An 18119-nucleotide genomic window follows, 5' to 3' on the forward strand; every position below is an offset into this window, starting at 1 on the left:
TGCAAAGAATTCCAAATTGATGCCGGATTATACAAATTTATGCAGCTTAAAAGTGGTCCAAAAAGGATCCTTCCAATTCAATTGGTCCAATTTCATGGTGCATACATTTACATAAACCTGCATCAACTCATAATTAAATGTCAGTGACAAAGTGACCTATCCATTTTGCACTGCGCTTTGCTATAGCTTTTGTGAAATTGCAAGGAAAGTTTCACTTCTTTGCTATGTAGGTCACAATGCGATGTATAACATAATACTCTGTACTGTACTCTGTATTTGATAGTCATGGTCATGTGCTAAAGCATGTTGTAATCAGAGCATATCAGCTTTGCAAATCAATCCGCTGATCAAACAAATGACATGCTTCTCCATGAGTTCTCCTAGATGCATCCCAAATGACCCCATCCTCATGCATGACTAATGTGCACTTCAGTTTGCATGACCAGCATGGCAAAAAAAAAATGTTTTTAAGTTTTTTTGCTTAAAAGGTCTCTCTCTCTCTCTCTCTCTCTCTCTCTCTCCCCTTCTCAGAAAGTATAAATGTCTTCTGTGAATTAAACAAACAGCCAACCTGTTTCTCATCCTCCTCATGGGGGATTGTCACTTCATGCAGCACCGTATCTTGCACCTATTTTAAAATGTTTACTAATTCCTCTATCACACAACATTGGCCAAGCTAAATGTGCCCTAGAAGTAGCACCTGACATATTTTACTTTCTCTGACAGGAAGCCACAAGCAGAGCATTACATCATCATCCCGCTACACATGCATATTTAATGCATTATGTGCCTCTAGGCAAATGAAGGTACTGAAATCTTTTTATGAAATATGTTCACTTTAATCTCCGTACAATAAGGTATTTTTATTTCATATTAAAGCTAACCTGCCAGGACTTACAATACTGTTCAGTGTGGTCTGGCTGAAATTCAATAGCATGTTACTACTTGTAAATGCTGTCAATAGATCCTGTAATTCCTGCCCAAAAACTACTGTACGAAAAATCTGTTTTATACTGTCAGACCCTTTCTTACTGCTTGCATAGTTTTGAATGCAACAAGACTGATGAACTGTCCTTAAGCTATACCTGTGATCAGATTGGGACTACATAATCAACCAGACAGGTGGATACAGTTATACTGTATTTTTCAGACTATAAGACGCACCTAGGTTTAGAGGGAAAAAAAAAACAAAGCAAAAAAATATATACTAAACCTGGTGCATCTATGGTCCAGGGGCATGTCTTGTAGATGTTTTCCCCTAAATTGTGTCCTGCTATTCCCCTCCGTGTCCGCCTCCTGTCCCCCTCCCTGTCTGCCTCCTGTCCCCCTCCCCATTTGCCTCCTGTCCCCCTCCCCATTTGCCTCCTGTCCCCCTCCCTGTCCCCCTCCCTGTTCCGCCTCCCTCCGTGTCCGCCTCCTGTCTCCCTCCGTGTATGCCTGTCTGTCGGCAGTTCATATCGGCAGGTGTTTGTAAGTCATGGACTCCCTGTGCTGCTCTTATGACATGAAATAGAAAGGTTTTAACAAGAAATCATTATTGTAACAAATATATGGAAGGTGAGAATGGTATTCCGTTTAGGGACAGTACTGTCTTACAATATCAAATAAAGTAACACAGACTATCGGTGGATCGGTAATAGGTGCTCAGTTATTGGAACTGGGTGCGCAGCTAAAGCTCCAATGAGAAATCAAAATATGTTGGGTCCCACGTTTCCAAGTTTGTACCAGGAAGCAAAAAGTGCAGACTGCATCTTGGGAGTTCTGCCATCAATCAAGAGTATTACAGGATTTAAAAAAGGACAGAGTAAAAAAAAAGAAAAAGAAAGAAGAAAAAGGTGATTACATATTGAAAAAAACAGACGTGAATTTAGGATTATGGATTTTAATACATTATGTGTCTAATGCCAATAAAATACAGTGTTTTTTTTTCTTTTTATTCTGAATCCAGATTCTATTCAGTTACACCGTCACCGTCTTTCAGAGCTAGGGATGATTGAGATGCAAATATTTCTGAGTTGATGCACATTTATGCAAATGTGTATGAAAATATATGCAGTTTTAAAATGGACCAATCAATTTAAACCCGGGTTTCAGTTGATTGGTCCATTAGGAAGCTGCATACTGTATATTTGAATATAAATTGGCATAAACTCTGAATAATTTGCATCTCTTTGATCATCCCTATTCAGCGCACATGGGAAGAGTCTCTTGACTCTCAATGTTGGGACAAGAATGCTTTGCGAGAGGGGAGGATTTTTGCCATACTGTTTTTCATCAGACTAGTGGACTCTCCTCATGGTGGCAACTGACAAGTCAAGATTGAGTAGTTACGGTAACATGGTTGCTGAGTGACTGCTTAAAGAGGAACTGTAACCAAGGATTGAACTTAATTCCATTCAGTAGCTGATACTCCTTTCCCACCAGAAATCTTTACCTTGTCTTGAATAGATCATCAGGTGGGTCTGTGTGTCTGATATTGTGATGAAACCCCTCCCACAGTGTGACATCATGACCATGGTCCTGACAGTTTGATGTATGTTAACCTTATTGCATTGTGGGAAATAACATTTTTTACCAACTGCCAAGCAAGCAGCATCTCCCTCTGTGCATAGATCTCTCAGTAAATGAACATTCCGTACAGAATCACCTGCAAGTACTAAAGATGTCCCCACAAGTGATAAACTTCAGAAAGTTAATCAGGAGAGGAAAGATTTTACAATGGGCAATCATTTATATTTAAATTCTATAAATTAATGTAAAAAAATAATCACATTTATGAATTATGTTAATTTCAATACAGTTTATTTTTAAATACCAATATGCCTCCATTATATTGCATTATTCTAAGTTAATAAAAGGGAGCTTGCACCGACAATGGAACAGCAAATCTTGCACATGAGGGAAGTTTGGATACTGCAGTTGGGGATTACAGTAGTCAGGCATTGCTTATAGCGCAGTGAAGTACAGAACAGCTTTACATAGTGCAGACACTACAGACACTATCAGAACCTCCTTTAGTGAATAAAATAGCAATCACACAAAATGCTTGGCTGCTTGCCTCCAGTACTCTCCCTTCCACCAAGGGGACTCTGTTGTAGTGACTGTATTGTGTATACTGGCATGAGATTGTCACTGAAAACCATCATGAACTTGCTTAGCATCAGACTTGTACATTATCAGAACTATCTGTATTGCACCAGATCAAAAAACTTGGTTTCAAACAAGGGAAAATATGGCTTTGAACTAGGAAGATAAGCTCTGACTGTCTGCTAAAGACAAAGTTATCAGTGCAAAGATACACTGATAAATGGTAATTCACAACCCTAATGCGCATTATAGGGGTTACAATATGTACATGAACTACCAGAACCAGTCAAAACATCACTAGAAAATCATCATCTTAACTATAAACATATTCTTGGCCATAGGCATCCCAGTCTATTGGTAGTAAAAAGCAGTCATGTGGGGGAGGAAGGGGAGCCGAGAGAGGAGGGAATGAGAGAGTTGAAAAGGTGAGCTAGCTTGTTTGAAGTAACATACGAATGTAATAAAAGAGAATTGAAGATTAAGATGGATTCCTGAGGAAGGTTTCTTAGTTTTCATCCCCAGCTGTTCCCAGGTCTGAATTGGAAAGAGACTGATATCTATTCAAGCATAAAAGTAATATTATCCCTTGTATTCTCCAAGTGTGTGTGTTTTTTTTTTGTTTTATATATTGTAACTTGCTTGAGAATTGTTTAAAGGTGTTTCTTTCACTTACTTAACTACCCTGCAAACTCTACAGGAAGTAGGGCTGCAATTTATTCCATGCTAATTATATTTCATACAAGGCTGCTGCAGAAAAGAAAGAGAAATTCCACTTTTAAGGCAGCGGATTTTGGACTTTACTGCAGGGCATGTCTGAGCGTACTGTGACTGGAGATGCTGGGCAGTAGCTTTATCTGGAGAGGTTTGTTATTAGAGCGTTCCTTCCTCCCTCATGCCTAGTTAACCAAGGTCTAGAATGTCCTACACTCCAATGGGGCATGTTAAGAGAAAGCGCTGCAGAAACACCTTCACGAGAACACATGAACAATGCAAAACATACCCAGTTGTGAGTTAGTGGCATGAGAAAAGGAAAAACAGCTGTTTATCCTAACAGCCTGGGCTGATTTCAAAGGAATTAGTGAAGATGAGATCTCAAACATCCTTGTCACCTCCGCCAGACAACCTGCGACCTGGACCAACTAAGCTCATGCTGAAATGCCTGACCTGTTTGGACCAGTATTTCACAAACTACTAGTTTGCCACTTCTCTAAAAGAAGGAATCTTCAAGCCCCTTCTCAAAAAACCTTCCATGGATCCATACACAATGAGCAGCTACAGACTTGTCTCCAACCTCCCCCTTTTAGGTAAAGTTATTGAAAAGGCTGTCTTTCTGCAACTTGAAGCCAGGCTCTCAGCAAACAGCATCTTGGACCCACTACAATCGGGCTTCAAGAAACTTCATAGCTGTGAAACAGCCCTCATCCTGGTCTGCAACAATATGCTCATGGCAGAGGGGGTATGCTCCATCCTAATCCTGTTGGATTTCTCAGCAGCTTTTGGTACAGTTGACCATTACATCTTGCTCAACAGATTCCAGTACTGTGGTTTCAGTGGTGCTATCCCTACCTTTTGGAACTCCCTACCACACCCAGCAAAGGCAGCCCAATCCCTGGAGTTATTCAAATCCAGACTGAAAAGCCATTTGTTTAGTCTGGCATTCACGGACTTGTAGAAATCTTCCTCCGTACCACAATTTACCAATTAACCAATTACTGGTCTGAGCTATGCTTATGTGCTTTGAGTCCTATGGGAGAAAAGCGCTTTACAAATGCTGTTTGTTGTTTATGAACATTGTGGATTGCAATTAGAATCATTTTGATACCAAAAATTGCACCACACTGAAATGACATTCCTAATGTATGCTTTCTATTAATAAGTATATCTTCAATAGTTCTTGGTGTAGGTATGTTTAAAGATAGGGCAAACCAATATATTAAAGTACTCATGAAGCGAGGTAAAAAATAAAAAGTTAGATGCTCACCTCAGTAGAGGGAAATGTCTGGATAGTCCAGAGGGTTCCCCCATCACTGTACCAGAGAAGAGACCCTCTAAACCAGGGGTCTCAAACTCAATTTACCTGGGGGCCGCAGGAGGCAAAGTCAGGATGAGGCTGGGCTGCATAAGGAATTTCACAATCGCGGCGCATCGCCGCCTCTGCCCGCCCCTCTCACTCTTCCTTCATAGAGAGGGGCGGGGAGAGGCGGCGATTGACGTCAGGAGGGGCAGAGCTGAAGCTGAAAGCTCTGCCCCTTCCAGGAAATGCCGGCGGATTGCCTCCCGGGCGATTTGGGGGCTCTGCAGCCCTCGTTTAGCGGCAGGGATGCAGCGGATTACTTGGGAGCACTGAAGCGAACTGTAAGGAAGCTTTTGCAGGCGAGGGCCACAAAATATTGTATCGAGGGCCGCAAATGGCCCGCGGGCCGCAAGATTGAGACCCCTGCTCTAAACTCATTCCACTGGAGCCAGATAAATAAGTGTCTTTTGGATGTGCTCCTGGCCGTGGACAAGCACATTCCTACTGGACATGAGCAAGTGAGGTCCGTGCATGCCCAGTAGAACAAAGCCGCTTGGCAAGGTTTTTTTTTTCCCTCTGTGCACGAGTATTTTGTTCTACTGGCCATGCACAGATCTGTATGTGAAAAATGTTTGTGGAAATGGAGAGAACTGGGATTTTCACATAATGCAGAATACTAGTGGCAAATAGTATGCTAAAAACAATTCAAAAACAGGAAACAAAACAAACAAAAAAAAAAAGCAAATTCTCCATGAATACCACTGAAACAGATAATAATAATCTTAACATTTGTATTATTATTATTATTATTATTATTATTTATTTATATAGCGCCAACATATTCCGCAGCGCTTTACAAAGCACAGTAAGACAACATGGTTAACATAGGTACAATCACAAAATGTACAGCAGAGTCTCAAGTAGCACAAATATTGCAACAAAAACAGAAATATTAGGAGGATGACCCTGCCCTTATAGCACTTTTCTCCAGTCGGACTTTAAGCGCTTGAGAGCTGCAGCCACTAAAGGCACGCTCAGTAGATTTACATGAAAAACACATAAATTAACTTCAAAATTGTCTGCAATTTATCATGTAAAACACATTTTTTTCAGCATATTCACTAAGGTTAGAGCACTGGTCAACCCCCCTCCCATATCAATTACACTTTGAAATGACACCTAACCCTAACCAAAACACCAAAACTCACCTGCTGTCATCTTGGCTATGGTGCATTGGCTATGCAGTAACTAATAGACCGCGTCAATCCATGACTAAATCATAGCTGAGCACCAACACCTAAATGAATGGCACCAAGATTACTGTGTTCCTCGAGTAAAGAGGCCATTACAAAAGAAATAGAAGATCTCCAAGTAAATCTTGGGCCTAGAACATAAAAGCTGATTGGCAGGCAAACCTTTTGGGGAATCGATCATTCCAACCGACTTCCTGATTTGCTGAAAATGCTTAATTAATGCACGCATCAACTATTTTTTTTACTGATGTTTTGGTACAAACAAATTTCAAGTGGGACATTGATCAGTCCTGTACGATTCATGCAGGACTGATCAATAATTACCAGTTTAGCCGATAAAATAATCATTTATCGGTTGGCGAAATAATTCTCTTCCTGCAAACACAAGATTCACAGTGAATATTGGACTGTGCATACAAGTCTACAAGGTGCAGCCCATTGTGCCTGTAGGAGGAACGGTCTTTGTTGCGAGTTGCAAATGGTGTCAAGGAAAAGAGATTGACACACAGGCTACGAGAGCGACACACAAGTACAAGAGGAGGAGGGGGGGAGGGAGGGAGAGTGAGAATGAATATATAAGACACACACACGGTACAGGGAATTTGAGAAGAGGAGGAGACAGGTGTAATGTGAGACAGATGAAGCTATAGTACACGTTTCAGGTGCAGGTCAGCGTATGTTACCTGGGAAGCAGGTGGTTAGGTGTTCCATTAGTGCTTCTTGCGTGACAGGTTTTCTCGCAGAGTTCATAGCTGAGATGGCCAAGCAAAGGATTTCCCCAAGAGGGATAAACTGTGACTGGCTGATTGGAGACATACTGATGGGCGATACATCACCTGAAAAGCAAAAATACACATAACATAAGATAAGCAGATCTGCAAGACAAAAATAACAAAATCATAAACAGCTTACATACTTCCTGACATTACAGTCACATTTTACTGCACAAGTCAGAAATCCACTGCTCCTTGCTGAATGCTCCCAGTCACTGTCCATGACAGCACAGAGCAGTGCAGCCAGGGAGGGGAGTGTATGATGTGGGCTGCTCTTACAGGAGAGGATTACAAGAATTTACAGGCACCAGGCATGGGGAATAAAGAATTAGTGTAATATGCTTTGTAATTACCAATGAAATATTCAGCTGCCTGCAAAGCACTATTGTAGAGGGTGCTGGTCATTTCATGTTGTGATGTTGGAAATCTTAACAGCTTACAGTGAGAAAGAGATATGACTCGATTTAAAGCATACCTGAAGAGCTTCTAATAAATATTACTGTTATTTTATAACTGCTTATTGGCAGGTCATTGTGTACCTGAGGGAGGAGAGTCCACCTGCTTCCCTCCTTTTAAGCGGATTTTAATTATTTTATCCTTGTTGGCGCCCCTGTAACTCCTGTTTTACTGTCGATTTAAAGGGCCAGTCTTGAAAAAAAATGTTTTGGTTGGATGAAAGCAGATTGTATATCAAAGGCCTCTCCCCCCCCCCCCCCCCCCCATCATATCGTACAATGCATGGTGCATACATCACAAGGACGCTCCTTTCACACTACATCTGTTGTATTGTGGCGCAACAGACTATATAATCATATCACAACACAATGCAATCATATTTCAATAGGGGCTTTCACATTGTTACGTGTGCAGGGCAGCGATTTCCACAAAGATAATGCACAGCATGCAGTGTCTTACTGAGGGACATGTGCGATGCAAGCATACGGTCTATGGACTATATGCTGCACTGTACCGGTCATATCACAGCATCTAGTGGTGACCAAAGTTAAAATCACGTTTCTGTCTGAAGTCAGATTTCAGTCAGAAAACGTGATCTGCATACTTGTTTAGGGTGTATGGCTCAAAATATTTGAGACAGAGGATCAGCAAGAAAGCCAGGAAATCTGCATTGTTTAAAAGGAAACAAATATGGCCACCTCCATATCCCACTCCCTTCAGGAGTCCTTTAAAGGGCTGCCATAGTGAAATGTAGACACACTACTTTCTCCATAGGGTCAAGTAATAGCCACAGAAAATAATTGCATAAAAAAGCCACTTTTCAAAACTTGAGAACTCATGAGTAGGTGTACTAACAGGGACACCCCTCTTTATTTAGAGTGTTCCACCTGACAAGACTTTCAACAGGTCAGCCACCATATGCAGAGTTGCAGACTGTGCTGGTAAGCAGCCCTGCTCACAGATATTACAACGGTAGTATCTCTGAGCTAAGTTTTCAACATACAACTTATATTTTCTGTGATTACTTGAGTAAATGTAAGGGAAGAAGAGTGCCGATGTTCTTTGGTTGCAATTAACCAAACACCGTACTTTTAGACCACAGATACATTTGAATAATAAACCAAAGTCTATTTGGATAAGTTCTCAGATCAGATGCTGTCCTTTGCAGTAAGATATTTGCCCTTCTAAGTTTAGCTAGAACAGAACAGCAGCAGAATCTCATTATAATAAACTCTGGTATAGTAAACATTTGGGTATAGTAAACTACCTTTCCAGGTCACGGCCAATCTCCATTATAGGTCTATGGGAGCAATGCCTGGTATAGTAAAACCCGGATGTAATAAAACTTCTGTTGTAGTAAACAAGTTTTTCTTTTTGGGGGGGTCCCTACGTGACGCTGACTCAATATAGTAAAAGGTGGGCGGTGCATGCGTCATACAGTATGTCAGTGTGAAACTGAAAGCCATGGTCAGCTTCTCTCTTCAGGCTGGTTGCAAGCGAGTTGATGCCTGATAACATTTGCAAGACAAGAAGAATGGCACCAGCACTGGATATACAGTATTGTACAAATAAACAGCCTGAGGAAAATGAGGAATAATGTGAATGTAAACAAAAGCGCTACCACTTCCACTTTGCAATCACCGATAAAAGTACAGACACAGTCCTCCCACAGTAATGTACACACTCCAGAGTATCTCTCCCCTTGTTAGCCATGACACTCCTGGTAGGGTGTGGAGCAGAGTACAGGCTACTTTCACGTGTAGTGCAGATCAGAATCGGCCTACTCACTGCAAAACTAAGGAGAGTGGAAAATGAGAGCGCTAAGTCCCACCTGCGGAGGTATCAGAGCCCCTTGCATTACAGATGCGAGTGGCTTATCATGATTGGCTGCATTTTGAAGAAGGCTTTATGATTTGCCCAAGTGCGAGCAGAAAGTTTTGCAAGAAACATGCTTCGAGTCCCACTTGCTGCGGTATCGGAGCCACTCACAGGAAGCCACTCTGTTCAATGATGGCTGCAATTTTTAAGGAGTCCTGGATACTGTGTCAGCATAGGTACAGTATCCAGCCCAAAGGTATACTTAACCTTGTAGTCCACTGAATGTGTAGCATTGTCCCAATGGGAGGACAGAGTTGCTTCTTTGCAGCAGAGAATGTACTGGGGCGTGCTGGGCCATTTCTAGGACAATTTCTAATATAGAAAACTTCTGTAGTAAACCGCTTTTCCTGGTCCCTTGGCGTTTACTAGAACAAGTTTATACTGTATTTCCATTTAGTAACATATACCTATAAGATGTTTTTCCTTCATGAAACTGAATAATGTAACACATTATGTTCAGGGAAGATGTGAATACTCTCTCCTCAGTCACTCACTCACCATACAGGCTATATAGCAAGTCTGATGGACAGTCTTTAGTTGTAACGCAAAAATTGCATTTAAGATGTCTTACTAGAAGCACATTGCCCACGGCATGTGATCTATTCTCTCATGTACACAAAATGCATTCACCTCATGTCAGGACAGGATTTAAAAGAAAGAGAATGGTTCTCTCGTAAGAGCTGGGGAAGATGGTCTAGCTTCATTCATATCTTTTATAGAATCCATTAACTTTTGTTGTGGTTTATAGAGAAAGGAACTTTTCAGATTTGTAGTAGTTTGCAGCCTGAGGGGTAGGGGATGTGAAACCAGAGCAATGCACTGTGCTCCAGGCCTGCAGTGTGTGTGAATGGAGCATGTCACAGTCCGATGACAATTTCCAGAGCACTTCCCAATGCACAGCTTGAGCAGCGAGGGTCAAAGCTTGGCAAAGGCTAGTTCTCCTGTACAAAGATGTCTGCAGGCAGTCAGAATTAGCCGCTACAAGCTATGAAATAAAAGCAGATATGTAAAAATGAAAGTTTCTTGTAGTAATGTAGCGCCAAACGGATGTTGGTGACAAGCCAACACTAGGTGGATGTTTATAGAAAGAAACTATATGGCATGCAAGTCCTGCTCTCAACAACACGTCTATTTTGCTCTGTGCTAGGCAAACTGATACCGCACTCTCTGCCTACATTTCACAGCATTTCATAACCAAGGTACAGTATAGTGGTCCAGTGTTACGCTGCACAATCTCTGTACAAGGGTGTATGTGAGCCTGGCTGTAAACTCAGTCAAGGAGCTTCCTGACGCAGGCATCCTTGTCTTACAGATGTCATAAGGGCTGGCTCTGCTGGCGTGTCCGTCAATTGGTTTTTTGCAAGCATGCAGAAAAGCATTTGACATCTACCGCCGATTTCCGGTGTTTTTCACCATCGCAGGAGGACGCGAAGAGGAGGCGGTTAGCAACCCTGGAAGCAGCATGTTGTTTCCCTGGTCCGCTGAACCAATGGGGGAAAAAAAAAAAAAAAAAAAAAAAAAAAAAAAAAATCGGGATTGGAAAGTGGCATACGCACAAACTACGGGAAACTACCATACAGGTGCTGCCCATTTACTTGAGTGGGCAGCATTTTAATGACGAGTTCCAGGATTGGCGGGAAACGTTGACACCCGTGTAAACAGGCCCTAATACAGGTAAACCTCATCAAGCATCTTTGTACTGGACGATGTTCAATTGTATTAATGACATCTGTGAACAGAACAACACGGCTAACCGCTTTGTGACATTTAAAGTTGCAACAGATTCAAAATCCAGTTTTAAGATTCATCACAGCTGGTGCCCACCAATGCCACATTAGCCACAGCAGGGGTTTATCCAGGCAGTAGCGAACAAGATGTCTGTAGGCATTGCAAGGTTAAGATGGAACTTGGGATGGGATCGAAAACAAAGGCACTGATGGAGAACTCACAGACTGCATATTTAGTAGTACTAAGGTCACGTCATGTAGAATTTTGTACTAGGAACTGAACTAAAAAAGAGCTTTGAACAGATCGCACCCACAGCATTGTAAATAGAAAATACAATGGTACCTAGCTATACCTCACCCACTAATAAAAATTTCTGATAAGTGGGTTGCTGCATCAAATTCAAGCTACCACCATCTTGAAAAACACAGAAGCAAAAAATACAAAAACAAACCAAATGTGTTTTTCTACGATTGCGATTCTGGGACCCTCCTGAGATGCTCCCGGGAGTATTCGTGATCATGGAAGCCAGAATGCCACAGCGGTTTCATAGATAGGGAGTGGCTTACATTGCCTAATAAGGTAATGTGACACTTAATTAAAAAATAAAACATTTTGAGGAGAGATTGTGTCACATAATATATGTAAGGAGGCCAATAATAATCACCCCATATTTCATCTTCTATCCTCTAAGTGGAGAAACCCTTTAAAGAGAAAATGTCAAAACATTTGATAGTTAAACAAGCCATTTTGGAAAAGAATGCCATTATTATATTTCCACCTACAATTGCCATAGGTTTTTTTTTTTAGTGAAGGAAACTAAATATTAAAAGGAGGCTTGGAATGTACTACAATATAAGTACATCTTGTACCCCTGAACACATAATCAACTGATTATCAGTAAACCCAAATGGAGTATATATGATTTTAAAGCATTGCCTATTGCTTACTATTAACTAAAACATTATCTAGTTATGTTTATATAATGATTTATCAGTTTCTAAAGTCAAAGTTGGCTATGCTCAACTCAACATACATTGAGGCCTAATATTACCAAAGTCCACAAGAAGTACTCTCTGGGATAAGAGTACCACTTGTTGAGAATCTAAGCACAGTGTCACCAGACAGCCTTCTGGTACCACAGTAAGGGTTCTGTTCATTATCATTTTTCACGGTGTACAGTAGATCAACCCATAATGAACTTCAAAAGTAGAAAACTGACTAAGTGGAGGTCCCGCAAGGGTACAAAAAAAAAAAAAAAAAAAAAAAAAAAAAAAGGCACGGGGAAAAAAAGGCGCAGGAGATTTCCGCTAATAGAAAATCCTAAAGATTAGATATTATACTACTGAATTCCAATAATCAAAATATTGGTAACCTTCACCAATATTTTACTGTGACTAAACCTAACCCTACTCTCACACAGAACCCTCCCTCTACCGATGCCTAACAATGAACCATCTCTCTACCTATGCCTAGCCCTTAACCCTCCCACCCCCCCCAGTTTCACCTAACTAACCACAGCCCAGCGACCTCCCATACCTCGCCCAAGGCGCCTATGGCACCCCTTTTTTTCCTGTTTTGGGGCAGCACATCCAATCAACTGTTTGCCAGTATTACATATTCCACAGTCCAAACATACATTAATATAGCTAAGCAGAAGAAAAAAAATGAAAATCTAAGATTTTACAGATACGGTAATTGATTATTTATCACTTGTAAAATGTATGGAGCGGCCTTAGCCCTATAGGGGAGTGATCATTCTAATTTTATTCACAAGGCTGCAGTGGTTTTACTGAATTCACTCTATATGCCTTTGCACGATTCTTTGTCTTTGCAATTTAGGACGTCCAGCTTTGGAACACAGCCCAGCTACCCTGCAGTGAGAAATAAAGTGATCTCATCAAGTATACAAGCAAATTTAACAAGACACAACCATGAAGTATAAAATCCACATAGCGAGCACCAAAATATTTTGTAAATGTCTGAGCAATGAACCAGCCAGTGGAATATTCTAACAGTAGAATATTCTTATGGTTTGCGGATTTTACTTTGAAAGTTAAAGGGGCAGTATAGCTAAAACAACCCCAACACAATTAACAGGCACATTTACCCAAATATTATTTAAGTACATGCTTCACACTACATTTTATTGAAAAGGTTTCTCATATTCAATTCTGAGACTTAAATTTATTTACATAAAGCTGGGTACACACCATTACATTTTTACTTCAGATTTGAGTGAGTGAATGAGATCAATATTCAGATCTGACATCGATTAGCTATACAAGAAAGTTAGCATAAAAAAGTTTTTGATTTTTCCACATTTGGATCAGATTTCGGACTATTCCTCAAATTGGACAGTGATCAAAAATGGATCAAAATGACATGCACAGGGAACAATAGCCAGTATTTTGATTAATATGTTCCAGCATGGCCAATCTGCTTACCATCAAGAAAGAGATGGCAATCAATAGGCTCTACAATTGTTTGTCTGATTTAATTTTTTTTCTCAATTGGAAATGGGTCTGAAGTGAAAATTGCATAATGTGTGCCAGCCTTTAAAGTGACAGGCTGCAGTTTTTCTGACGAATGTTTTGATCCAAAACCTTCCGCAACTGCCTAAGAAACATTTTCAATTGAACAGAGCACTGTGAAGTCTGTACTCTAATAATGTATATGTTAATATGACTTAATTGTATGTTTTCTTGCCATAATACCTCTAATAGACAGTGGATTTTATATAACATGTATATGGCATTCCTTTAATTAATGTGCCATAAAATTTAGGCGCAAGGTAAAGCAGAGAAACTTCTCTATTCTGTGTCTGCCGAACGTGGTAGCTGCAGAGTGGCTACCTTGTTCCTCCGTCACGCCATATGGCGTCATTTCGCTCCTCGTGAGATTAGGCGGGATCTTGCGCTCGCACGAGTGCACAAACAATGCGGAGCTGCGTGATCAGCCAGCCAGCGCGTGATCGCTGCTGGCAGGCTGCAATCGTTACAGGGGGGCAATCTATCTATGTAGCGCTGCCATCTGATACAGCGCTGCACAGTATATTGCCTTGTCACTTAACTGTCCCACAGAGGGGCTCACAATCTTAATCTCCATCATAGGCATATGCCTACGTATGTATTGTGCAGTGTACCTATGGTAGTCTAGGGCCAATTTAGGAGAGGGGAAAAGTAAGAAAAAAATAGGCTTTTTTTATTTAAAAAAATGCTATTTAAAAAAAAAATTGCAGCAGCAATCAGAGACCACCAAACGAAAGCTCCATTAGTTGCAAGAAAAGGAAGTCAAATTCAGCCAAATGGCTGCTAAGTTGTATGGCTGAGCAATAAACTGTTAAAGGGGCGAAGTGCTGAAGGGAAGGGGGAGGCTGATAAACCTGTGGTCCTCAAAGAGGTTAATTACTATTCCCCCTCCAGGGCACGTGGATTCTGGGGTAAACCTGCTATTTGGCTTCCAGTTATTGCTAGTGGCAGAATTACGCTGTTTTTATCGTAATTTGGGCTCAGTCTTTTCACAGCGCTCAAATTACTGACTGAGCACCGCTCTAGCCGTAATTCACATTGCGGCCCCTGCTGGGCCCAAATTTACAGCACTTTTTTGCCTGACTTATGTATATGCAGCAAGCAGACCTACTGCGATAATCAAATACCACAGAAATCAAAAAGTTACATGTGAGAAGTAAGCCTAGGTAAATTAAATCTGACCAAGGGGGCCGATCAGGATTGCCCCTGCTGAGAATCTACCATGTGTACAGTGGCCCCCAATGCCCCATAGACAGCCTGGCAGATCAATTTATTTGGGTATCGGCCAAAAGCGTTATTCTCCCACTTACAAAACTAGCTAGTCGGCAGTGTAGCAACATGTCTGTGCAATTTCTGCCCTGGAGCATTATATAAAAGCTGCAAGTAGACACCAGACACAATTGTGCATATGTCACTTGACAATGGCCTGTTATTGCCATATTCATTAAAGCAGATTACCAGGATGCATAAAATGAAGGTTCCCCCTCTTTATACCAGTTAATGCAATTAATTTCTCAATATTTGTTCTATCATTTATAATTTGCTTTGAAAGGCTGCTAGTGTACTGACTAACAGCACTGCCTCTGTCACAGGGAACCTGGGTTCGAATCTCAGCTCTTTCTGTTCAGTAAGCCAGCACCTATTTCAGTAGGAGACCTTGGGCAAGAACACACGGCTCAACTCTGAGCCATTTAGATGGCTTGATAAATAATTTCTGACATGTCTATCTCCTGCCCGATCGTTTCGCTCCTTGATTCCACATGGAGCACAATGGAAAAAAAGAAAAACGAGCGGACGATAAGAGAATCGCCTGCAGAATTGATTGAGCGGGAGAATCGAGCCGTGTTTGCCCAGCATTACACTGCTACTGCCTATAGAGTGTTCCCTAGTGGCTCCAGCTCTGGCGCTTTGAGTCCGCCAAGAGAAAAAAGCGCAATATAAATGTTATTTGTCGGTGTCTGCTAAAATCAGCCCACACTAAGGCCACACTTTCCTTTATAAAAGGTAACTCTACAATCCAAAAAGATGCACAAGTACCTACTTGTAACCCAAAAGCGATTTTTCCCCTTCTTGCAATTTCAAACGTATTTGGAATAGAGCAGAGTTTTAAATTAGATTTTTTATTTGGGATTTGTCCCAATTACAACCATTGGCTCTGCTATGCAAAGTTGATCGTACAGTTTGCAATATACAGCAATAGTTATATAAGTGGTGGAGGAAGGAGAGCTGGCGGTAGTTAGGAAAAATACTTTACCGATTAGTATTGAAGTACGCAGTTTGGAGTTAAAAACATGTAGAGATTATTGCAGAGACTGTGAGTGGCATACAGTATGTGAAACAATAGGAGGTTAAAGGATAACTAAGAAGAATATGTAGAAAATTTATTAAAGTTAAAATATATAGCCCAGTGTGGGTTTGAATCCCTTTCCACCCTCAGGTCTACTGACTTGGAAATGATCAAGGATGGTTAAACTAAGCACTTGGTAGGCAATCTCTATTGCAATTCTGCACCACAAACTTAACGTACACAATTCCCCATGTGTTGGAGAACATCTTACCCAACTTTACATCTTTCGCCAATAGTATCTTACACCTACTCGACTACTTACATTTAAAAAAAAAAAAAAATTCTCCTGATTGCCCAAAATATAAATCCCCAACTCCCTCCTTCCATCTAGTGTGGGAAGGTCCTCCTGATGTTTCTGGAAGCAGTTTCTCCATGACAGAATGGGGTGCCCTGCAACACTTGACCTGGCAATAGGTTTTCTTGGCTTAATTACTGATTATGCAATGAGCAAAGACACAAAGTTTTTCTAAACCCATCCTTAGGCCAGAAACCCACTAGGAGCAATTTTCTGAGCACTTTGAGATTTGTAAACTCTTGCTAATGTAATGCTATGGGTGTGGTCCTACTTGAGTGATGCGATTTTACAAAAAATCCCCCATAGCATTGCATTAGCTTTTTCAAATCACTAGGGATTAGAAATCGCTCCTAGTGGGTTTCTGGCCTTATTCCATGCTAGACAAGAAGTTTCACAAAAATGGCTTTCCAGTGAACCAGCACATACCAAGACTGGGTCAGCGAGTTGAAAACGCTCTTCCTTTAAAAAACAAAAACAATATACACCCGCAGGAAATCCCTACCCAAGTTCCAGCTAATCTGGGATGAGTGGCTTGAGTGATAAATACCCTATTCCTTGGGTGCCTTGTTAATAGACCCTCAGTGTCCCGCCAGAACAGTTGATTTGGTACTGTATCTGCTACTGCAGTTCGTACCATTACTTTCTGCGGAGTCGCGCTTCACGTTTGCCTTGTGTTGGGTACAGCGACGTATGCAGTCTATGAAAAGTATGCTTCACTTTTACTGTTAGTACACATTTAGCGGTAACACACTGCATGTGCTTTCCAAGTGCTTTCCCAGAGCGATTCTATTTTTTTTCACTTCCTGACATCAATCAGGAGGTGAACTCTTTCACCCGGAAATGAATAACTACAATGTATTTGATCTTAGAAGCGCTTGGGAAAACGCAAAGCGCTTGTAAAAGAACTTTGTATAGCGATTTCCCTATACCTTCCATTGAGCCAAAGCATTCAGAAAATGGTACAGAAGACGCTTTTAAAAGCCGATCGCAAGCGAACCGCTCATATGTGAACACCCTCATAGTGAATCATTGCACAAGGGCTTTTAGGGGGATTTCTAAAATCGCCAGCGCTTAAAACAATACGGAAATGCTCAGAGTGTGAACAAGCCCTCAAGCTTTATACACATGTAGGAGGACCTAGGCAGACTTCCTTACAGATAGGCTAGTGATGCATCTGTTACTATGGGGTGGGGGATAGATGTGTGAAGCGAGGATGGAGCAGCTTTATGTGGATGGGGTGAGTGGGAGAACAATACACATCACTAAAGCTCCGGAACGCGAGATCTTTAAGATTGGGGGTGCTCTGTACACACACTAGATACTTGTCAGAATCTTGCCTAAGGTGGTCTTCACTGGCCACCCTTGGCCCAACTTAATTCAGCATACATAAAGCTTTATGGGTACTTCCCAGTTAGTTGGCAAGGGAATTCATTCCATTGAAAGTGCACTCTGATCATTTTGATCAGATAGCTTTTCAGTTGGAAGTGAATACTGGTTGCTATGCCCAAGGCCTCATTTAGCTGAGGGAGCTGGTGAGGACAAACTAATGGTAAGTTTAGGAGCCAGCAGGAATTTTTTTTTTTAACAGCCAGGTCCTTTTACAAAAGTTACAGAAAACTCAAAAGTTATCTTGATTATCTGGCTCCTGGGATTTGGCCAGCTGTGGCCTAGGTGTAGCTCAGCCTGAACCTCATTTAGCACACTCACATACTCGCAGAAAGTATTGCAATCTAGACATGCAATCTGTCTCTGATGTCCTT

General features: G+C 41.2%; 1 protein-coding gene across 11 annotated transcripts in view; it reads right to left on the reverse strand.

Moving 5' to 3' along the window:
- Positions 1-18119, reverse strand: part of STOX2 (storkhead box 2) — a 294752-nt gene that overhangs the window by 53044 nt on the left and 223589 nt on the right. For 10 of the 11 annotated variants that reach the window (XM_068278720.1, XM_068278721.1, XM_068278728.1 and 7 more), the window contains one exon: positions 7038-7190. In XM_068278720.1, coding sequence (XP_068134821.1) covers positions 7038-7190 — 153 coding nt within the window. Of the gene's footprint in view, positions 1-7037; positions 7191-7480; positions 7549-18119 lie in introns of those variants that run through there. The other variant, XM_068278723.1, reaches the window with a different exon arrangement.

This window comes from Hyperolius riggenbachi, chromosome 1, assembly GCF_040937935.1.
Source record: "Hyperolius riggenbachi isolate aHypRig1 chromosome 1, aHypRig1.pri, whole genome shotgun sequence".
In the NCBI taxonomy this organism is placed as follows: Eukaryota; Metazoa; Chordata; class Amphibia; order Anura; family Hyperoliidae; genus Hyperolius; species Hyperolius riggenbachi.